Source organism: Cricetulus griseus, chromosome 3 (assembly GCF_003668045.3).
Source record: "Cricetulus griseus strain 17A/GY chromosome 3, alternate assembly CriGri-PICRH-1.0, whole genome shotgun sequence".
NCBI lineage: Eukaryota > Metazoa > Chordata > Mammalia > Rodentia > Cricetidae > Cricetulus > Cricetulus griseus.
Window position 1 is genome coordinate 240142653 of NC_048596.1, and position 24318 is coordinate 240166970.

Here is a 24318-nt window from a genome sequence, read left to right on the forward strand (position 1 = left end):
GAAAACCAGAAAGCATGGGTCTCACAATAACCCAAACTACTCCAATGACATGTATTGTTCAAAGACAGTGTTCTCATTAAATTGATGGAAAGAGATACAACTATTTCACTACACCCTGACCTAACTACTATTCTGATACAATTATAGTATATGCAATCAAAAGATTTATTCAGAAGATGTAAAACCTGACTTCCTGAAGGAAATTTTCTTCTAAGTCATAATTAAGGATTCCTTTAATGAATAAACACTGAAATGTCTACTCCTCTTCAATTGCTCTTGGCAGACTTGAGGAGGATATTGGAAAGAGGAAAAACATGCCTTTGCTTTTCTTTGAAAAACAATTCTTTCTCAAAGGTGACATTAAGACAGAAAATGAAACTAAACATACAAGACTGTATCATCTGCCACAGCATGCCATAGACTCAAGTCTTCCTGCCAAGTTAGAGGCCCAGCTATAACTCATAACTGTGACTGCGACCAAGTCACCTAAACACTCCTTTTCTGTTTCCTTATAAGGAAAGTGAGAAATATATTGTAATATACGTATTAATATAATTATCAAGATGTGTTTACATAGATGTTTTATGAGTAAATTAATATGTATAAAGCATTTAATAACTGGAGTGTAGCAATCACTCATTAACATTATCTCTCACAGCTGTAATGGTTTTTACTAACTAGTTACTGAACATAATGGCTATTTAAACATTCTTCCTTATTCAAAATGACATTTGGTTCTTTTTGATAGTCTTTATTGAGTTTATTCCCATAAGAAATACATAATCTTCTCAATTCTTTGTGTGTCTTGAGAAGGCAAGAGAAGTAGGTGAAATGCTGAAATACCTCCAAGTGTTCTCTAACTCCTTGTCTTTTGTCGAGCCTCTTACAACTTTGCCTGTCACTGAAGCATGTTTCAGATGCTGGAGTTGTTAACTGGAGGCCACTATGATTTTCAAAAATCAACATAGTTTTTAGACATCACAATACACTATCCTTGAGCATAAAAATCATCTGAATTTTGTTTGAAATCAGAGAAAGCTAAGTCTTTTCTTAGGAGAAGTAAAGTGGCAGCTATTATGCCAGTAGCTGGCACATCTTCCCTAATTTTATCTGCCTCTTGGACTGCCCAATGACCTATTTTCTTAGAATTGTGGCAAAATCCTTGCCAACTTATTTCAAAGCAACAAGGGCCTTCAAAGAAGGCTTCATTTTGCTCTAACACAAATCTCAAATTTATGTGAACTGAGGCATTCAGAGGCTTTGAAGTAAATACGTGAAAGATACCTGGCCCAACCTCTAGGAAGAAGGGGGGAGATCACAAAATTAGCACTTTAATTTACCAGAAAATAAACTTTAAGTCCTAAGTTCCCACTGTTAATTAATTTAAAATTTGCAGAAATTTCTGAAATACAATCTGACTGCTAGAAATATGACTCAGTAGTATAGCATACTCTTCCCAATCCACATAGCTCAGTGGTAGGGCACACACTTCACATAGATGAGGCCCTTGAGTCAATTCCCAACATTACAAAAAACAAGACAAAGTGAAGTGAAACAAAATCTAATATATTTGCTATGACCCAGTAACTCATACTTACTTTTTAAGTTAAAAAATGATTTATTTTGGCTTACATTTCTAGAGGGATAGAGTCCATCATAGCAAGGGTAGCATGGAATGTGGGCAGGAACAAGAAGTTAGCTGATCATGTTTCATCTGCCCTCAGGAAACAAAGTGAGAGCAGGAAGCAGGGCAAGGCTATAAACCACCAAAGCCAACTCCCAGTGACATACTCCCTCCAGCAAGGATCCACTTCACAAAGGTTCCTTGGTCCCTTCAAACAGTACCACCAACAGAGGACTAAGGATTCAAGTGTAGGAGCTGATGGAAGACATATCTCATGCAAAACAGAACAAGGTGTAAGTTAGAACTTATGTGGGAGTTAATGCCAAATAGAAAAGTGAAGTGAACTTTCACTTACACCTCAGGAAAACATCTGCAAGAAAGATTATTAATACAAGGAAGTAAATTAACGGAAGTGTGAACTTACTGCTCATCAGAGAATTTAAAGGTGATCACTGGCATAAAATCATTAGATTTTTCAGACCTTCTATATGCTAAATGACTATCCACAGCAGAACAGAAGTCTCACCTGTTTTACTAAGATCTTAACAGAGGTAATGTTGACACACAAATGTCACTACTTTCATCAATTAATTTCTTTTTAATTTATTGTTTATTGATGCCCAGTTTCTTTTTGCCTTTATTTTTAATGATATAATTTTGATGAATAATTATTACAAATGAATATGTATTTAACATAGTCATTTTTTCATCTTTTAAAAAATTTTTATTTGCAGCCAGGCATTGGTGGTGCACGCCTTTAATCCCAGCACTTGGGAGGCAGAGGCAGGTGGATGTCTGTGAGTTTGAGGTCAGCCTGGTCTCCAGAGCAAGTTCCAGGATAGGCTCCAAAGCTACACAGAAAAACCCTGTCTCAAAAAACAAAAACAAAAAAATTATTTGTATACGTGTTTGTGGGAGTATATGCCGTGTGTGTGTGTGTGTGTGTGTGTGTGTGTGTGTGTGTGTGTGTGTGTGTGTGTGTGTGTGTGTGTACACATTCTGAGGAGGCCAGAAGAGGGCATCAGATCCCATAGAACCGTAGTTACAGCCACTTGACATGGATACTAGGAATTGAACTCCAGTCCCCTGGCAGAGCAGTTAGCCACTGAGCCATTTCTCCAGCCCTTTCATCTTTTTAAGCTGAGGGAGAACTGCCATCTTAACACTCTCAGGAACAAGTTTATATATTAATAGAGGTAGGTTCCTATCTTTAAGAGAGATTACTTCTGAAACCATATTTTCCTTTTTCATTTGGTTGATTGTGAGTTTGAACTGCATCTTCATTAACAATTCATTAAACTAAAATCCTCATTTCCTTTAATGACTCAGTCACTATGTATTATCCTCCACATCTCAAACAATCCTTTTAATATTGCTACAGCTAGACAATATCTCAATAATGCAATTTCTGTAAAAAGTCCTGCACAAATTTTTAAATAGAAAAAAATACCACAACATGTTGCCCTCCTTTTTAAAAGATTTAAAACTAATTAAACTACAAATGTCATGAAAGTTAAAATGTTATCCGTGTACCTTTATTTATTTTACTTTAAGTTTCCATGGATATTTTAGACTTTCACATAAACTATTCACAAAGTTATAATGACAACTCACCTGCAGCAATAGCAATAGGAGTTACCTTTTACTGAGACCTTATTGGAGCCAGGTAAGATACCCGGCTCACACTGTCTCATTTAATTCTTCTAGGTCTAAATTTAAACCTCAAGCCCTCTGGGTTGTACCTGCTAAACTGTCTCTGAATTACTGTTGATTGCAAGACTAACATAGTGTACCCTCCACCGAGGGCTCAAGAAGCCATTATTTATTTGACTTGTCAAGCATCATATAAAAGCATGGAATTGAACCTATCATTCAGAAAAACATATACCCTTCCATATCTCAGAGTTCAAATATACTTTTATAGCAGGGACATGTACTGTGCTTTCAATATATTACCTTTCAAAATCATGATGAAAACGGAAGCATTTGTTCTCATTTTAATAAAGAAACAAATATTTATCTTCTGTTGCACCTAGTACTGAAGAAACTTCCAGTTTGGATATAGTGAGACAATAAATAAATTTTGGAATTTTAAAGCCATGCCTTTAATCTAGGTTATGACAAAGAAATTTTACTTAACATCTCTGGGTCTTCTTTTAATAAATGAGAAATGAAAATAAAGTTTGATATGTAACACAGACACATCCCAGTTAGATGCTATGTGTTCAGTGGCATCCAGATGGTCATTACTAGTTACTACCATTTCATCAACTAAGCTAAGCATGCAGTGCGGTCACATGCCTGTTCAAACTCTATCTTCACACTTTACTGGGTGCCTTAGTGTGACTATGATTTAAAAACAAAACCACACATAAAAAGAGACAGATGTGTATTGTTTAAATTTTGACATTTAAAAGGATTTCTTAATGTGAACTAAAAAATATAAAAATATTCTCACTGTTACCTAATCTGCATGATTTAATAGCACTTGGACATTTTCTAAGGAATGATAACAAAGTGCTGCATCTTCTCACATTTGGAATTTACTGCCTGTCTGTATCTCTGCTCGGGCCAAATGAAATACACAGCATAATGAACCTCCGAGAAATAACAAAGCACAGCTTCCTGCTCTACTCCTTGGTTGAATAAACCCAAACTAAAGTAAAGAGGACAGTATTTCATTTAATCATCTAAGTTAACTGTTTCTTCCATCTCTTGAGTTAGAAGCTACTTCAGAAGAAAAGTCTAGAAAAAAAATCATGATGTGATTGATCAGGTCATTTAAAGAAAAAAATCTCTTTGAAGAGTCTTTATTTGATGGCTCAAGGAGTGTGAATGAAGCATAAAAGTCCACTGCCCTCGATATTCCACTCCCGAACACCTGTGGCTGCCCGAGGTTCATGTACTATTCAAGCTTTTTGTCTGTGAAGCATAAAAGCTCTCCTGGAAGAGATAGAGGGTACATCACTTCCTTCCAGAAAATACTACCCAAAACTCTTGGGAAAGGTTTTGTAACATAAGAGCACAAAGAAGTAGAATGGTAAACAGAAGCAAAGGTGCCCTAGAGTCCAAGTAGGCAGGTGGGCTTTGGCTTGGTTCAGTTTGCTTGTTTTGGCTTTAATTGGTTAGTTTATTGGAATTTTGCTTCATTTATTGCAAGAGTGTGGATTGTACTCAGGGCCTTCATCTTCTAGTCAAGTGTTCAACCTTTGAACACTACTTACAGTCTTGTTTTATTTTTATTTTTGAGACAGAGCCTCCCTACATTGCTCAGCCTTTAATTATTCATATGCATGACACCCTTCTAGATGGTGGAGTTTTGAAGATGTAAACTATGTCCACATGTTTATGTACACAAGTTATAGGCTATAATATCAAAATCAAAAGGACGAGGAGAAGCCTAGATATTTATAAAGTGATGAGTGGATAATGAAAATATAGTACAAATACAAAATGAGATTCTATTTAGCTGTAAAAAAATGAAATCATGGAATGTGCGGGCAAATTAATATAACTGGAAAATATTATACTAAGTGAATTAACCCAAACCCAGAAAAAACAAATACTGCATGATCTCTCTTATTTGTGGGTCCTAGATCCAAATCTTTAGGTTTGAATGTATAATCTGGAACAACCATAGAAGCCAGGAAAGTAGAAAGGGGCCGTCGAAGGAGGTGAGAGGAAGGAGTTCTGGAAAGGAATATAACAATATTATGAAGGGGGGAGAAGAAAAATGGAGAGACTCAAATGGAGAAGGGAGAGAAAGGATAATACAGAGAGTGAGAAAGGAGTAAATAACCTCCATGCTTGGACTTTGTCTGGCTTGTAGGCCTTGCGTCTGCTGTCACAATCACTGTGAGTTCATATGTGCATCTGCCTTATTATGTCTGGAAAACACTATCCTCCTGGAAGTCATCTACCACCTCTGGCTCCTACAATCTTCTTATCCTTTTAGGGCTAAGCATGGACTTCTCTTTTAGGGCTAAATGTTCTAATATCTCGTATTCTCTGCACACAAACCAGTTGTAGACCACTATGTTAGTTACCACATACTTCATATAGAAGCTCCTCTGAGGAAAGTTGAGTGATGCACTGATTTACAGGCATAACAAAAAGATGTCAGGATTGTTTTATTGTCATGTCCATGTTGATAATAGTAATAGGATTTTCCCTAGGGCCCATCACCTATCTAGCCACAAGTTCTTGACCGCATCAACAGTGTCAGGTATGAGTTCCATCTCATGGAACAATACTTAAATCCAGTTTTAAAAGTTGTTTTGTTACTCGAAAAACATTTGTGCCACTATTGCACCTGTGGACATACCTTGTCAGGCATGTCATTATTGTAGCTCACAGGGTTCAGAACTGAGTGAGACTGATGTTTACTTTTCTCTTGTGATAGCATATATAGCACCCTCTATCAGTATGAATGCTAGCCAATGGGTTTGAAGCTTCCAGTTGGGTACCAGATAGATTTTTCTCCAGCTAGGGTTCTTTGACTCAAATATGTAATGTCTTCTGCTATAGGATCTTAAAGTTGTATTGGGTAAACAATAGAATTGGCAATATCCTGTCATGTTATGGGGGATCTATACAACTCCACAGAACTAACAACTCAAATAGAGGTAAGCCACATGGGTTTTATTTGGTAACACATGTTGTGTACTTTGGGGTATTGTCCTCCTTTAGAAGGTATCTCTAAACATTCTCATTCTCTCTCTCTCTCTCTCTCTCTCTCTCTCTCTCTCTCTCTCTCTCTCTGTGTGTGTGTGTGTGTGTGTGTGTGTGTGTGTGTGTGTGTGTGTGTGTGTAAGGAAACTTCTACAGTATTACATATAGCTTTTTCGAAAAGACCTTTAGTGTTAGATATTCCTCCAAGTATTCATTCCTCTACCCCACCATCCCATCTCACAATCAAATTAGCACTTCCTGTTCTACTCCCTGCCTTTCCAATTATAAACTTATATTCTATACCCCCTCCTTGAAACATACCTTCTTCCCCAGTGGTCCCTTACTAGTTACTTAACCTCTATGTGTATTCTAAATGAAACACACATATGTGAAGCTTAAAAGCTAACACCCACATACCAGAAAAAAATCATATAGTGTTTGTCTTTCTGAGTATAGGTTCCATAAGTCTGGATGGTTATTTTTAGTTCTAGCCATTTACCTGTAAATTTCATAACTTCCTATTTCTTAACAGAAACAGTAAAAAATCAATCTATAGTTTCTACTTCTATTTAACTTTCTGAGTTTTACAAACTGCCAGCAAACTGAGTATGGTGTCACATCCCTAAATCTTACTATGCAGAAAGCTAAAGTAAGAAGATCAGAAGTTCACAAGGAGGTGGTTGTGTATGCCATTAATCTCAGCACTCAGGAGGCAGAGGCAGGCAGATCTCTGTGAGTTCAAGTCAGCCTAGTCTACAGAGCAAGTGCCAGGGGCTACACAAAGAAGAAAGAAGAAGAAGAAGAAGAAGAAGAAGAAGAAGAAGAAGAGGAGGAGGAGGAGGAGGAGGAGGAGGAGGAGGAGGAGGAGGAGGAGGAGGAGGAGGGAGGAGGAGGAGGAGGAGGAGGAGGAGGAGGAGGAGGAGGAGGAGGAGGAGGAGGAGGAGGAGGAGATTCAAAATTCAAGGCCTAACTCAACTACATAGCAAGACCCTGTCTCAAAAACACATAAAAATAAAAGTTAGCAGTCAAAGAATTAAGAAGAGGAGTACACCAATGGATAATTGATATGAGAAGTTAAGACTTGTTTATAAAACACATATAATGAGGGATCACCGTTTCTCCAAAGTATATATTCTATGTATTCAAGGTCTACGATTATCTAAATGGAGTTCAACAACTGAATAAAAGCTGAGAACCTTAACAACCTCCTAAATCTATCAGGTTCTTTATTATAGACACTGGGCTAAAAACTCAGACAATAAGAAGCTAATTAGAAGCAAAACTGTAATTACCATAGGAGACTAAATTATAATTACCTTGGAATTTACTCATGAAAATACTTCTCAAGTCCATTCAAAAACTGTGAACAGACAAAAATCTTGAAGCATATCTGGACCCTTCTAGCTATATTAGTTTCATTAAAGTTAAATTTTCATTTAATGTTTAATCATAGTGCTGAAGCAGTTCTCTAAATAAAGGAAGCAGATTAATGCTATGTTCCTGAGGAAAGACTGGAGTAGATCTCATTTCTTACAATCAACTGTGACCAAATAAGCCCTCTATTCATTTAATATGGCTGAGATGACTCAACCACAAAGTACAAATCTATCCTTGAAGAAAATCACATGCCGAGAGAGAGAGAGAGAGAGAGAGAGAGAGAGAGAGAGAGAGAGAGAGAGAGAGAGAGAGACAGAGACAGAGACAGAGACAGAGACAGAGACAGAGACAGAGAGAAACCTAAATCTTTTATACATGTAACCTTCTAAAATACAGGGCAAAGATTCTGAATCCCTTCACCTCTCATGGTAAAATAGTTAAGAGCTTATTCAGGATGCCGGAATTCTAGGCATGGGTGCCCAGGAGAGATAGCATTGAAAGTGAATATTCTATTTTTACCAAAAAGAAAACAAAAAAGAAACTTTTATATTTTGTAATGTAACTTAGAATTATTCTACAAAGCTTTCCATCTCAGAAATGCTGCTTTCTCCATATACATCAAATGCAGAAGCTTGAATTTCCATTATTTGAGATGAATTCATATAAATTCTAACACTGTACTGTGCTTTTAAAAAGTTGAGAAGTTTCATCATCAATCATAATAATGAATCACTTATCAATAACCCTGATCTAGTGGCAAACTGGATGAGAAGAAATAGTGAAAAGAGTTGAAGGGGCCTGGAACTACAGCACACTCGTTTCATTGGTAGAATAACTGAAAATGTCTAAACGAAGTTCCAAGAGGCCACTGTTGGAAGTTCTACATTCAATCTAGGTGTGAGATTTTTTTTTTAATCAGGAAAATAAGAAAGTCAACCTGATTATTTCTACCTAGTTCAAAAATACTACTTTTATGACTCAAGGTAGGAAGGTCTAGCTAGATGTCTAGAGCCACCCACAAGAAAATCTTACTGATGCAAATGTCCCTAAAGTGATCAAGAATCCACTAGTGGAAAAAACAAACAAACAATGAGGCACTGAAGAAATCCTCCAAACTCCCAGAAGGTAACTCAACAACTCAACGTGAGAAAAGCAACTGTACCAGGAAATCTTAGCAAAGTATCAGGTATACAGTGGCCATAAACAGAACAAGAGAGGGCAGCATGCTGGGCTCAAGTTGGATTATGCATTCCTTGGGTTTGGATTTAAAATAAATCCTGCCCAAGGAAATAATCCCTTAACACTGAAAGGATGACTGGAAGTGCTGATGCATTTCCTAGCAAACAAAAAATTCTGAGTTTTCTGTTTCCTGTCAAGAATACACATGTTGAAATAGCTAGAGCAAAATCCATTCCTTTATTCAGCAGAAACTTCCAGGGTACACTGCCTATAGTTCTACTGAATATGAGAGAAGAAATGAGAAAGACCCCACTACTCTTAAACTCATGATGTAAGATGGAAAGTTGACAAATAAAAGGAAATGCAAACAAAAATGCAACTAAGCTAGGCTAATGCAAATGGCTTGGAAGACTTAGTAAAGTTTTTGCTATTTTTGAAGGATCACAGTTTCTTCACATATTCATTTGTACTAGCCAAAGTCCAGAATTTCTGAGGTTAAGTTTAGACATTTATTAAAGAACAGCAGCTCAAACCATCTGTTTTTCTCCAAGGATGAAGATCCATCACACACAAATTTTCACTTCACTCTAACCCTCTGAGAATATTATCATCAGATGGAGAAGGTAACATTTGTTTTATAGATAGCATGATAACACACCATGCTTTATAAAGTAGCTAGAGTCAATGGCATAACAGAAGCTTTGGGGTGAAAGAAAAAAGAAAGAAATGAAGAAACCATCATATTATGAGCTCCAAAGTAATTCACTTTCTGTAAGTTCCTTTGATCCACTTAAGTGTTCTGCTACAAATCTTCTGGTGAATAAATATGAAAAAATCAAAAGAGAACAACAGAACCTTGCTATAATAAGACAGAGGCATGTTATAGAACAACCCTGGAGGGTTTGTAAAAAAAAAATAATAATTCCCAGAGTCATATTGTACAGATCTGCAGATGCTAGTAATGAAGGCTAAATTGTACCTGATAAGGAACAATGCTGCCATGAGCTGTGCCCCATCGTTTTGCTTCCTTTTGGCCAATAAGATAATTAGCAGCTACTTGAGTCAAACACGCCACCTGCCAGAATAAAAATAGGAAGAAAGGGAGTTAGTTTAGCTATAGTCATTGATAAATAAAGCCACTTCACTTCTTGTCATCATAGAGGGGAAAAGACCCAAATTCAGTGAGAATATACACATGTCTGTATTCTCTTCATACAAATAGAGAACATTATTACATGACTAAGCAATGATCGGTTTAGGAATATTAACACACAAAATTCCATGTCCTGAAAAGCCACATGAAGGCAGATGCCAGTCAAGCCAAGGGCACCTTGATCTAGCCATGGAGGGAAATAAAAGCCACAACAGATTCTGCCAGCAAGTGCTATATGAACTCCCTTCTCTGGCTATACCCTTATTCTTTTCGTCATGGTAACACCAAAAAATCCTGCACCATCACTAAAGCCAGTGAACCAAAGCAAGGATCTACAGTCTCCTGAGTTTTTGACATATAAAAAGAAAGAATGCCAAGCTTCTATTCATCCAGTTTAGTTGTTTTTCAAAAAAAAATAATATGCCCAAGAATTTTTTTGACATTGAAAAACAAGATTTTTTTAAATTCATTAATAAGCCTTCCTCCCACTCATCAATGCCTGAGACAGATGGGAGAGCTGGCCCTGAAGTCAGAAGAGCAGGCCTCTGCACCTCCCATACACAGCACAATAGATCCAACACCCACTGACACAGGTGTGTGAGAGCCAGCCCCAAAACTTCGAGCCTGGAAGAGTGGTCCCCACTTATTCACCTGTCACGTGGCATCATGGGCAGGAGAAAGATGCTCCCCCATCAAGGCCTGAGGCAGGTAGGAAAGCTGGCCCTGAGGTCATAAGACTGGGGGAGCTAGCCCTGCCCCTCATCTGCTGCAGCACTCAGGAGAGAGGGTCCTACACCATGCCTGAGCAACACAGTAGAACTGGTGTGGGAGATCTGATCCTGAAGAAATGAAAGCAGGAGAACTGGCCCCACCCCTTGCTCATCACAGGAAAGGATGAACTCACCAAGGTAATGCAATAGAGCTCATGCTAGTGGTGAGGACAAGGGAGAGATGGTGGGCTGACCAACCTTGCAACAACCCAGGCCCAGAACCAGGGTTATGGGTTGGCCAACCCCAATAGCCATCCAATCTGCTGGACCATATGAAGGGACAAGTCCTGCAGACCCAAAACTGCAGGATTTCCACTATACAAGGTAACAGCAGGACAACCGAGAGGAATTTCAGTGAGGGCTCAGCATTGATAGTGTAACAGATACCAGAGATCTCGAACCAGACCAATGACTCTCGGCAATGGACACTTGCAAGTAAAGATATATGCATAAAAGGGTTTACGGTGTGACTCACTATGTCACACTACAGCTTCCATGATGAGATCCTCCCTTCTTTTTCTTTTCTCTCTTAAATTTTATTGGTGGGGGGGAGTGGAAGGGCAGAGGTCAGATATGCATGGACAGGAAATGAATAAGATTGAGATGCATGATGTAAAAGACACAAAGAATAAATAAAAAGAAAGTTAAAATAAAAGTAAATAAGCCTTCCTCATTTAAGCAAAAGTTACTATATCTCTCTCAACTTGGTCTGATCCCCATACCTTCATTATTAGGCTCATTTTGTTCTCGAGCACCATAGATCTATTTAGGGGCATCTGAAACTTCAGCTACATTCTCTGAATCTTAGTGATCTGTGAACAGATCCTGAAAACCCTCTTATTTCTATTTTGATTGGTTTGTTGGTGGATTGAGACTTGAGACAAAACCTCAGTCTGTATTCCAGGCTGCCCAGGAACAAACTTCATAGGCCAAGCTAGCTTCAAACTCTTAGCAATTCTCCTGCCTTGTCCTGCTGTGTACTGGGAACATGGGCACATCCTGTAAACCTGTAAACTTTCAAGTTCACATAAGGAAACCATGAGGATAATGGCAGGACTTCTTTTTTTTTCGGGGGGGGGTTTGAGACAACATTTCTCTATGTCTTTGGAGGCTGTCCTGGAATTAGCTCTCGTAGACCAGGCTGGTCTCCAACTCACAGAGATCCGGCTGCCTCTTCCTCCTGAGTGCTGGGATTAAAGGCATGCACCACCACCGCCCAGCTTAAAGGCAGGATTTCTATAACCATCAATAGGGATCTTAGGATCCCTGGATACTTGGGCCTCCAGAGATAAGGACTATGAAAGGCTGATAAATAATATTTCATAATTTATAAGGAAAAAACCATCTGGCTTCATGACATAGCTTTGATATAGGTTTAATTTCCTTTTCCAGATCATCAATTGTGACTGGGAAGATTCCAAACCTATAATTGAAACACACCCCAAACTGATAGTTGCTTCTCCAACAACTCAGGTGTAGATTTTTCAGGGCAAGTTGCCTTAACCATTTCTTGCCCTGTGCCGGGCATAGTAACTGTACCTATCAGCCATTTTCCTTTATTATGGAAACTGACTCTCATTTTTGTGTTCATTTACTGCTCTGCTGAAATTGGAACTGCCTTGTGGCAGCTGGTTTGGCTGTACTACCCAGGTGGCAAAACTAATAAATTCTGAGTCATCCACTTCTGGACTTCCATCTGGTCTTGGACATTTGAACCATGAAACACTCCAGGGCTGCTTGGGCTGCCTAGTGCTAATGATCATTTCACAGACCACTTCTGTGTCTTTCAAAATGCAAAATCAAAAGAACATTTTGTAGTGAAAATGCCCTGGAAGGGAATTCCAGATTCATGGTTTCTAAGTTTTGCCAACTTCCAAGTAGGTTGGCATCAAATTTAACTTTGACCCCCAAATACTTTCTCTATAAAGTTATGATTGTTTTAGCTAAACTTACGGGTTTTAAAGTATTTCAAAATGAAATAAAATAAAAATATTTGAAATCTTAATGTATAGGCAGATAATATCTCACATGTTTGAAATGAAGCAATGTTGTAACTCAGACAGTATGAACATAATTTGTAAAATAGTAAATGATCCCAAAGTTTTCAATTAACATCTGTACTTCTAACCCTACTATTCCTTTAAGCTGGAAAATAATGAGACAAACGGGATGCCATAGTAGCCATTTTCTCATAAAGCCTCTTCCTGAATTTTGGGGACATTTCTGAAGTCTGAATTCTATATGACAGATTCTTCTTCTTCTTCTTCTTCTTCTTCTTCTTCTTCTTCTTCTTCTTCTTCTTCTTCTTCTTCTTCTTCCTCTTTTTTTTTGGCTACATAGCAAGTTTAACCTTAATTTTTATGGTGATTTTTTATTTAAATTAGAAACAAGCTTGTTTTACATGTCAATCCCAGTTCCCTCTCCCTCCCCTCCTCCCCTACCCCCTACCAACCCCCTGTCCCATCCCCTTACTGCTCCCCAGGGAGGGTAAGGCCTTCCATGGAGATCTTCAAAGTCTGTCATATCATTTCGAGCAGGGCCTAGGCCCTCCCCCATGTGTCTAGGCTGAGAGAGCAACACAATGTGGAATGGGCTCCCAAAGTCCATTCGTATACTAAGGATAAATACTGATCCACTACCAGAGACCCCATAGATTGTCCAGGCTTCCTAGCTAACACCCAGGTTCAGGGGGTCTGGATCAGTCCTATGCTGGTTTCCCAGTTATCAGTCTGAGGTCCTGGAGCTCCCCCTTGTTCAGGTCAACTGCTTCTATGGGTTTCTCTAGCCTGGTCTTGACCCCTTTGCTCATCACTCCTTCCTCTCTGCAACTGGATTCCAAGAGTTAAGCTCAGAGTTTAGCTGTGGGTGTCTAATTCTGCTTCCATTAGCTACTGGATGAAGGCTCTAGGATGGCATATAAGGTAGTCATTAATCTCATTATTGGGGAAGGGCATTTAAGGTAGCCTCTCCACTATTGCTTAGACTGTTAGTTGGGGTCATCCTTGTAGATCTCTGGATATTTTCCTAGTGCCAGATTTCTCTTTAAACCTATAATGGCTCCCTCTATTATGGTATCCCTTTTCTTGCTCTCTTCTATTCTTCCCCTGACTCAATCTTCCTGCTCCCTCATGTCCTCCTCTCCCCTCCTCTTCTCCCCTTCTCTTTCTCCTAGCTCCCTCTCCCTTCTCCCCATGCTCCCAATTGGCTGAGAAGATCTTGTCCCTTTCCCTTTCTCTGGGGGACCATGTATGTCTCTCTTAGGGTCCTCCTTGTTTCCTAGCTTCTCTGGCGTTGTGGATTGAAGGCTGGTAATCCTTTGCTCTATGTCTAAAATCCATATATGAGTGAGTACACACCATGTTTGTCTTTTTGTGACTGGGTTACCTCACTCAGGATGGTTTCTTCTAGTTCCATTCATTTGCCTGCAAACTTCAAGATTCCATTGCTTTTTTTCTGCTGAGCAGTACTCCATTGTGTAAATCTCTTTTGAGATCCTATGCATTTTTTTCTTTCAAAGAAATTCCAGTGAAAGTCACTCTCTAAAACACTGATGATATTACAGGACAAGAATTCAAATTCATAAACTAAATACTGCAAGAAATTAACCACTATAGTTTTATTACATCTATTTTTACTTCAAAGCCAAGAGATGCTTGCTACAACATCATCAGCAAAGATGCATGAAGCAGTAGATTTTGAGATGAGATGATCACAAACAAAACTGAAAACCTTAAAGTGAGATAGTTAAGAGCTAGACTCAAGGCTGAATATCAAACCTGGCTACCTCACTTACATATCTTATTTTTCTCTTTCATTTGTGTGTGTGTTTGTGTTTGCCTGTGTGTGTTGTGAGATAGGGTCTCTCTACATAGCTCTGAATGTCTTGGAGCTCAGTATGAAGACCAGGTGATCCTGGAAGTCAAAGAAATTGACCTGCCCTTCCCTCTCAATTTTTGACTTCTGTTTCCCTGGCCCTGCCTCATATAGAGTTTGAATTCAAGGTCAGAACTTATCTCTCAAACTGCTTCTAAATGGAAGATAATATCCATTTCCTCTATACATCAGTAATTAATCCCCAAAGAATTTCAGAATTAGCAGGTTCTCAATGGGTAAAAAGTTAAATAAGATTTTAAAACAGTTGTCATTAAAACCATGATTTGTTGGTAGCTTCTCAAAGACAAAGTTGAATGGGGGAAGAATTCTATTTTTGAAAAGAGAGCAATGGAGCTAAACTTAGCAGTTCAATATTTTAAAAGGGCATACAAATCTTAGAGTAATCTTCTGTTTATAGGGCTGTATTTTAAGGCAGGAGAGGGGGGAGAAAGTCAACAGCTTTGAGGTGAATTTGTATGAAAAATCAGAGGTTTCTTGGGCAATTAGTGACAAATTTTTCACAAATTAAAAGAATGCAGGATGTGACTTTTAGGTTAATAACTACATACTAAACACTCATTCTAAATATTGCATTAGATCATTACTTTCATCCCCTAAACTTAGGCTCATTATTTCATCAAGTGGACGCTATATAATTTACTCAGAATGTTGCTTTTATATGGTTTCATCTAAACAAAAAAGCCAACTTTGGTTTAATAATAATAATTCTGCAGTAAATCTATTATTTTAAATAACACAGTGGTCCTGATAGTCTTTGTATCTAACCAGAAGTCCAATGGGAACTAACCTAACCAGATCACAAAAGGCACAGCCCCTAGAGGCTTGAGGAAGGTTGTGTTCTTTTATTTCACAAAGAAGCCTTGTGATGCCTGTCACCACCTGACCACATGCTACATTTCCAGCAAGTAAACTGAAGCAATAAAATATTTTATCTACAAAAGAAAAGAACTTTAAGAGCAAAAAGAAAACTAGTGTTATGATCCATTGCATCAAAATAGGTCCTTTTCCTCCTCCAGCAGCCTTGTATAATCTGGCCAATAACTATATTACACTAAATAACAAGCAAACATTCACTTACCCATCTCTCTACCCAGTCTTAATTGTCAATTTTAACATCGTCTTTTCGATCAAGCCCCATGCTCTTTAACTAAGCAATAAAATATTTCCTGACTTCAGAGTACCTTAATACAACTACTTTCTGCTATACTTCCTACAGTGAGCTTGTTCTACAATTACAGGGCATTAAGATGTCAAAACTATAAGACACTAGATTAGTTATTCCCAAATATAGCTGTTCATATATCACTGTTATACTTTGGAGTGCCAAAGGAATTCTTGTATCCCACCCTTAAGCTTCTGAATCAAATTCCCTTGGGACAGAACATGAGGGAAAATCATTTGGCTAATGTACTTTTAGTTGCACATTGAATTTCAAAACCAAAGCTTTAAGAATGTTCAAATAGTTTAACATTATACATGGGTAAATAAAAGAATAGGGAAAACAAATAACTTGTCTGAAGTCACACAGCTAGTTAATCACTCCAGCTCCATTGTTATCCTCATGTTATAACAACATCTGTGTCTCCTCTTGTTCTTCTTTTTTAAATTAGGGACAAGTTTAGGGTAAATATTATGTAGTGTAAACCCCTTTTATCTTCTCATGCACATAACACAGAACCTCAACATTGAAATTTTTAATAATTTAAATAGCAATCAATATTTGTTTATCAAATAAATGCTTGAGATTGTTATAGGAAAGATACTTGCTGAATGTGGGGATAGATTAGATAGATAGATAGATAGATAGATAGATAGATAGATAGATAGATAGACAGATGCTATATAATCTAGCCTCTTTTGTTCTTATGGAATAGATGAAAAGATAAGTATTAAGGCACCTGATGGAGAGAGGAGATAGATGTAAAAGAATAAACCTAACAAGTAAAAGCTCTAAGGCAAAAGAAGAGATTCACAGAAAATCAGGGGAAGCTCAGTAAATCATGGGCCTCAGATGCTATCTGGCAGTATTCTCAGTCTTTTGGTTGGGAGAAGCTAGGGGTATGTACATACCAAAGGATTTACCTAGTAGTCACAAAATGTTAAAAAAAAAACACACAGAAATTGGTGATAAATAGCTAATATGGGGCCAAAACAACACAAAATAATAAGTAATTAGGCCCAGAAACTGCAACATTTCAACGTCTCTGTAATCACTGAAGTGTAGCCTATGGTTAAGCTGGTGCATCTTCTTCCCAGGATTTCACTACAGAGACTTACTTTCCCAATAAACATACTGTCATACCATCTCTTGGTCACTTCTTGTTCTGAAGTTTCCATGTAATATCATGTGCCTTTTTCAATAGTTTGGATGATTTATTTATTCTCTACTGTGTTGCAGCATGGACCCACTCCTTTAAGATAATGGTTACTCTAAGTAGCCATACCACACAGACAAAAGAAATAAGACCATGATCTGATGTAGTTCCATGTCTGTCTAATAGAGTTAAGAGGCTATCCTATGCTCCAAATTTATGGACCTGTCCAATACTCAGTTCCCTCTCTGCTCCTTACCACTTAGGATACTCCAAATTAAGTCATGAAATGTGGAACTGTGGGGATATTTTGTACGTAATCTAATAAATAAAGTTTGCCTGACGATCAGAGTGTGGAGCTAGCTACAATAGTTAGCCATAGGCAACCAGCCAGTGGTGGCACATACCTTTAATGCCAGGACTCTGGATGCAGAAGCAGGAGAGTCTCTGTGAGTTCAAGGCAACCCTGAACTGCACAAGATTTATCGAGTCTAAAAGAGAAACAGAGGCAGGTGGTGGTGGCTCACACCTTCAAAACCCAAAACTTGGAGTCACATATCTTTAATTCCAGCACAAGGGAGGTGGAGGCAGGAGGTGACATGGCTGGGCATAGAAAGGAAGACAGGAGCTCAAGGCATTAAGCCTGAGGATTCATAGGGACAGGATCACCCTTTGACCTAAGGATTCAGTAGAGGTAAGAGATCTTTCTTGTGGCTGGCTACTTTACTTCTCTGAGCTTACAGCATTTACCCTGATATCTGACTCTCAGTTTTTATTATTAAGACCTATTAGAACTCATGCTACATGGAATTTTCCTTTATACCCTAGAAAAGACAGCTATTTCTCTGAAGGTTCTTCTTAGGAACTCTCCTGTCATTCTGTCTATGTCATCCATCTTTCTTTTCCTTGAAGCTATGCCTCCTTTTTATTTAAAATATAATTATATCATTCCCCTACCTCTGTCCCTTTCTTCCCTCCAACCCTTAGCATGTCCTTTCCTTCACTCCCTCTTAAATTAATTGTCTCTTTTTCTTTTATTATAATTATATATATGCATAAATACCTAAATACAACCTACTGAGTATATTTAGTGACGCTTAAAGAAAATAAATGGGAGAGATGTCTAAGAAAACACAAATACAAGGATTAATAAAATGATTAAGGCAATTCAGTATTTGAAAACTATATTAAATAAAGACATAGAAACACTGAGGAAAAATTCAAGCTGAAATGGAAATGGAATTAAAAAACTCAATAACCCAATTATAAAACTCAGGGGACATGTCATACATAGAATGGATCAAGTAGAAGACAGAACATCTAGTCTTGAAGAAAAAGTAATTAGTCCATACAAGAAAAGAATATGAAAAGAAAATTTTAAGCATAGTAAAGGAATACACTGGAACTTTGGGATACCATGAAAAGCACAAAGATTTAAATTATAGTATAAATAGGGAGAAGAATCCCAGGTCAATGACATAGACAACATCATCAGCAAGATTACAGAAGAAAGCTTTCCCAAACTAAGGAGAGACATACCTATACGGATTCAATGAGCAAACAGAACGCCAAATAAAAAGACTGCAAAAGAAACTGCCTACAAAAAAAAATACATAAAACACTAAATATACAGAACAAGGAAAATAGTGAAATCTTCAAAAGAAAAAACATAAGTCACATATAAAGGAAAATCTACCACAACAACAGCTGTGTTCCCTGCCAAAAAAAAAAAAAAAAAAAAAAAACTTTGAAAGCCAGGATTGCCTGGAGAGATGTACTACAAGTTCACAAATACCATGGGTCCCAACATAGACTACTTTACCCAGAAAAACTATTGTAGGGAAACATCGTAACCATGCCTCTTAAGGGCTGGCTACAAGTGTGCCTGGCCACGTCTGTCAAGGAATGGTCAAGGTGAGGTCAGAATGAGCAGCAGGGCTCTTCAGCGACCAAGCGCACATGGAACACTCTCTTTCCCTTCTGTTGCCCCTTCTCTCTGGCCTCCCTGCCTTGCTGCCCCTGGGCACATTCTGGCTTGCGTTTGGCTGGTATTTATCTGAATAAAGGTATCTTGAATCTACAAGCTTTTTTCCTTCAAACTATTATTCATAGATGAAAGAAAAATAAAAAGTTTCCATGTCACAAGTAGGATAATGGAATTCATGTTCACCAAAGCAACCCTATAGAGAATACTAAAAGCAATATTCCAGAATGCAGAGAGGAACAAGCACAGCCAAGAGACTTAGAAAGAAAACAAATGATGCTATAGTTACTGAAACACAAATATGTCTAGGAACACTAACATCAAAAAAGCAACAAAATTACTCCAATTGATACATACTTTCACCAATAACTTGAAATATTACTTACCTCAATTTTCAAATCTAAAGAAACACATTAGATGAACAGATTAAAGAAATAAAATTCATATTTCTGTTGTCTACAAAAAAATAAGCTTTATATGAGAAATCCCCTAAAAGAGAATGGAAAAAAAGCATTTAAGAAAAGGGAATCTGACAAATAGATTTCAATCTAAAAATAATCAGAAGCAATAAAGAAGGAACTTCATTCTAATTCAGGGAACAATTAACCAAGAATACATTATAAACCTAAACATATAAAAACCAAACTCAGGTGAATCAAATTCCATAAATAGCATATTACTGAAATTAAAGACAAATATTTGTACCAACACAATAATATTACACAATATCATTATCCCACTTTCTTCAGTAGAAAGTTTATCTGTACAAAAAATGAACAAGAAAACTTTAGAATTAAGTGATAACATATAGAAAATGGGCTTAACAGATATCTACAAGATATTCCACTAAAATGCCAATGAATATACATTCCAATCAGGAAGCCACTAAAATTTCTCTAAAATAGACCACATCCTGGGACATAAAACATATCTTAACAAAATCAGAAAAGTTGAACTATCCCTGTGTATACTATATAACTATAAAATTTTAAAAATGTAAAATTTATAGCAAACAAACTTCTAGTAGACAAACGCATGGACATTAAATAACTCATTATTGAATGGTAAGTGGGTCAAAAAGTGATTTTTTTTAATTTCTAGATTCCTGAACTAAATAAAAATGAAAATCACAACACAAGAAAACCTCTGGGACACATTAAAAGTAGTCATAGGAAGAAAAATTTTAGCTCTACGTGCCTACATTAAAAAATCAGAAAGAGCAAAAGTAAATAACTTAATGATGCAACTCAAGACTTTGGACAAAGAAGAACAAACCAAACCCAAATCCATTAGATGGCAAGAAATAATAAAACTCAGAGAAGAAGAAGAAATGAGAAAAAATTTTTAAAAACTCTGAGAATAAATAAATGAGATTGAAAGAACAAACAAAAAAAAGCAATGCAGTACAAAGAACCAAGGAATATAAGAGCAGTTTGAGGGGGGTTATTTTGAGAAGATAAACAATGTTGACAGACTCTTGGCCCAACTAACCAAAATAGAGAGAGGACCCAAATTAACAGAATCAGAATAGTGAAAGATTACAACAGACCCCAAAGAAATTCAGGATACCATAAGGAAATACTTTAAAAATCTGTACTCCATTCAGTTGGAAAAATCTAAAAGAAATGGATAAATTCTAGATTCATCCAAACCACTAAAGTTAAAACAAGAAGAGATAAACAATCTAAACAAATTCATAACAAAGAAGATTGAAAAAGGCAATAAAAATCCTTCTGACAGAAAGAAACTGAGACACAGATGGGTTCACAGCAGAATTATACCAGACCTTCACAGATCTACAACCAATACTTCCTAAATTATTTTTTTCAAATATGGAAAGGGAATGAGTACTTCCAGGCTTCTCTATAAAGCTAGTATCACTCTAATATGAAAAGGTAACACATTTGTGCACATTAAAAGAAACTACAAGCCAACAACTTTAATAAATACATGTGAAAATTGGCAGCAAAATATTTGCAAGTTAAAGACACATATGAAAAGGATCATCCACTACAGATAAAGTTAGCTCTATCCTGGAGATGGTAGGGTGGTTCAACATATATAGGTCAATAAATGTAATCAACCACAAATTTTTTGAAAGGCAAAAATCATGTGATTTTCTCAATAGAAGAATAAAAGTCATAAATTAAAACCTCTTCTGTACAAAAAGGAGAACAACCAAGCAGAGAGGAACCTCATATAATCAGAGAAAATCTTTTCCAACTACACATCTGACAGGGTATTAATATCCAGAATTTATAAAGAAATAAAACACAAATGAACCAATTAAAAAATGGACTATGAACCTAAATAGAAAGTCTCCCCCCAAAAAGAAATTACAATGGCTAAGAAATATCTCAAAACATGTTTATCCTTAGCAACTAAGGGAATAAAAATGAAAACAACTTAGTGATAAAACGTGTGGAGCTTGCCTCTAACTAACCATACAGGTCTGGAGGTCTGTACAGACAGGAAATGAGATGGCTGGATGGAGAAAGGAATATAGGTCAAAGGAAACAGGAACTTTCTGTCTTTTCTGTTGATGCTAGTGAAGTAAAGGTGGCTTTGGCCTGCTTCTCCTTCTCTCCAATCTCTTGGCATTTTCTCCTGGGCTTTTATTATTAAGACCTATTAGAACTCATGTTACAGAATAATAATGAGTAATGGTCACTCTGGAAATCAGTATGGAGACTTCTCAAAAAGCTGAAAATAAATCTACTGTATGACCAAACTATACAACTCCTCGGCATATGCTGAAAGGACTTGACTTCTTGCTCCACAGATACTGCTCAGCTATGCTGCTTGAAGCTCTGTTCACAATAGCTAGAAAATGGAAACAACATAAATATCCTTCAGCTGACAAATGGATAATGAAAATGTGGAACATACACAATGGCATTCTATTCAGCTGTAAAGAAAAATAAAAGCATGAAATTTGTGTGTCAGTGGATAGAACTAAGAAAGTATTATATGGAGGGAGGTGATCAAGAACTGAAAGACAAGATCTACAAGGATGACACCAACTAACCATCTAAGCAACAGTGGAGAGGCTACCTTAAATGCCCTCCCCTGATAATGAGATCAATGACTCCCTTAAATGCAATAATAGAGCCATCATCCAGTAGCAGATGGAAGTAGAAGCAGACACCCACAGCTAAGCACTGAGCCAATCTCCTGGAATCCAGTTGCAGAGTGGGAGGAGTGATGAGCAAAGGGGGTCAACAACAGGCTGGTGAAACCCACAGAAACAGCTGACCTGAACAAGGTGGAGCTCCTGAACCCCAGATTGATAGCTGAAAACCCAGCATAGGACTGTTCCAGAACCCCTGAACATGGGTGTCAGTTAGGAGGCCTACGCAATCTATAGGGTCTCTGGTATTGGATCAGTATTTATCCCTAGCATAAGAATGGACTTTGGGAGCCCATTTCACAAAGAGGGATACTCTCTCAGCCTAGACACATGGGGGATGGCCTAGACCCTATCCCAAAAGATATAACAGACTCTGAAGTCCCCCTCTATGGAAGGCCTCACACTTTCTGGGAAGCAGAAATGGTATGTGATAGGTAGGGAGTTAGTTGGGGGAGGCAGAGGAGGAGGTGAGGGAGAGGGAAATGGGATTGACACGTAAAACAATCTTGTTTCTAATTTAAATAAAAATGGAGAAACAATTTAAAAAAGAACTGAAAGACAAATGCTACATATTCTTTCTTATCTGTAGTTCCTAGCTCCATATCTTCACATCTGAATATATAACCTCCAGAAACCACAGAAACCAGAAAAATATAAAGGGATGATGGCAAGGGCTGTAGAGAGTAAAAGAGCATGGTACAAGTGATATGAAATGGTAAATTGGGAAAATGGAGTTGGGGGAGTGAGAGTATAATACAGAATTAAGAGTGGACAATAACACTAAGGATTCTTTAAAAGACATAGAGAATTACCAAGTTGGGGAAAGGACAGAGAAGAGGAGCAAGGAAAGAGATATCTTGATAGAGGGAGCCATTATGGGCTTAATGAGAAACCTGGAACTAGAGAAATTCCCAGGAATCCACAAGGATGACCCCAACTAAGAATCTAAGCAATAGTGGATAGACTAAAGGGAAATGCCCTTTCCCTATAATGAGATTAATGACTACCTTAAATGCCATCCTAGAGCCTTCATCCAGTAGCTGATGAAAGCAGAAGCAGAGATTCACAGCTAAGGACTGAGACAAACTCCTGGAATCCAGTTGTAGAGAGGGAGGAATGATGAACAAAGGGATCATGCTGGGGAAACCCACAAAACAGCTGACCTGAGCAAGTGGGAGCTCACGGACTCCAAACTGACAGCTGGGGAACTAGCAAGAGACCAAATAGGCTCCCTGAATGTGGGAGTCAATTGGGGGGAGGAGAGGCTGGGCAGTCTATGGGGCCTCTAGCAGTGGAACCAGTATTTATTCTTAGTGCATGAATGGGCTTTGGAAGCCCATTCCCTATGGAGGAATACTCCCTCAGCTTAGATACAGGGGTAGGGCCTCGGTCCTGCCCCAAATGATATGACACACTTTGATAATCCTCCATGGGAGGCCTTACCCTCTCTAATGAGTGGATGGGGTGGGATAAGAAGATGGTGGGGGGCAGTGGGAGGACAGGAAGGAGAGGGAACTGTGATTGGTATATAAAATAAGATTGTTTTTAATTTAAATAAAAATTAATAAAAAGAGAATTATCTATTTACCTAAAATTACATATATATATTACATATACACATATATATACATAGTTTATTGTATCACATGTGTGTAATATATATTATATAAGTGTAATTTAAATGAAGTTCTAGCACTGAGGGTAATTTTGTTACCCTCAGGAGCCATAGATTACCTAACAAAAACCTGAGCATCAGGCATGAGAAACTTCAAGTTTTTGGTCAGAGTCAAGAGACTCCCCCCAATAATATAGACTATTGTTATTGATCTTGGCTACCTCTAGGAAGTTGAAGGTAAAATCCTATTGCTGAAGATACCATACACTCTAGACTAAGACTTAGAAGATCTGAGCTGGAATTGACCCAAAAGCCTCCTTCCTGAGGACTAACTTTCATATTACTATAATGTGATAAACAAGCTGCTCAGGGAAGGAAGCAATCAATAGTCCTACCCAGCTGTGACATTTATGAACTACAGCATGGCAAATATCCTCAAATGTACACTAGTAGCAATTATATCTTGGTGGTAACCAACTAGTTTCTAATTAGAATTAAGTTCCATTCAACTGGAGGAAATCTATCTGGTAGAGTAAACCTAACTAACCACCCATGGATAGTGAGGTCAGGGATCTCAACGGAGAACATACTACTGCTATAAACCAGTGT

The 24318-nt window shown here is 37.7% G+C and overlaps 1 protein-coding gene across 2 annotated transcripts in view; it reads right to left on the minus strand.

Moving 5' to 3' along the window:
- Sugct (succinyl-CoA:glutarate-CoA transferase) overlaps positions 1–24318 on the minus strand; it is a 755657-nt gene that overhangs the window by 568433 nt on the left and 162906 nt on the right. For both annotated transcript variants that reach the window (XM_027409391.2, XM_027409390.2), the window contains exon 9: positions 9831–9926. In XM_027409391.2, coding sequence (XP_027265192.1) covers positions 9831–9926 — 96 coding nt within the window. The remainder of the gene's footprint in view (positions 1–9830; positions 9927–24318) is intronic.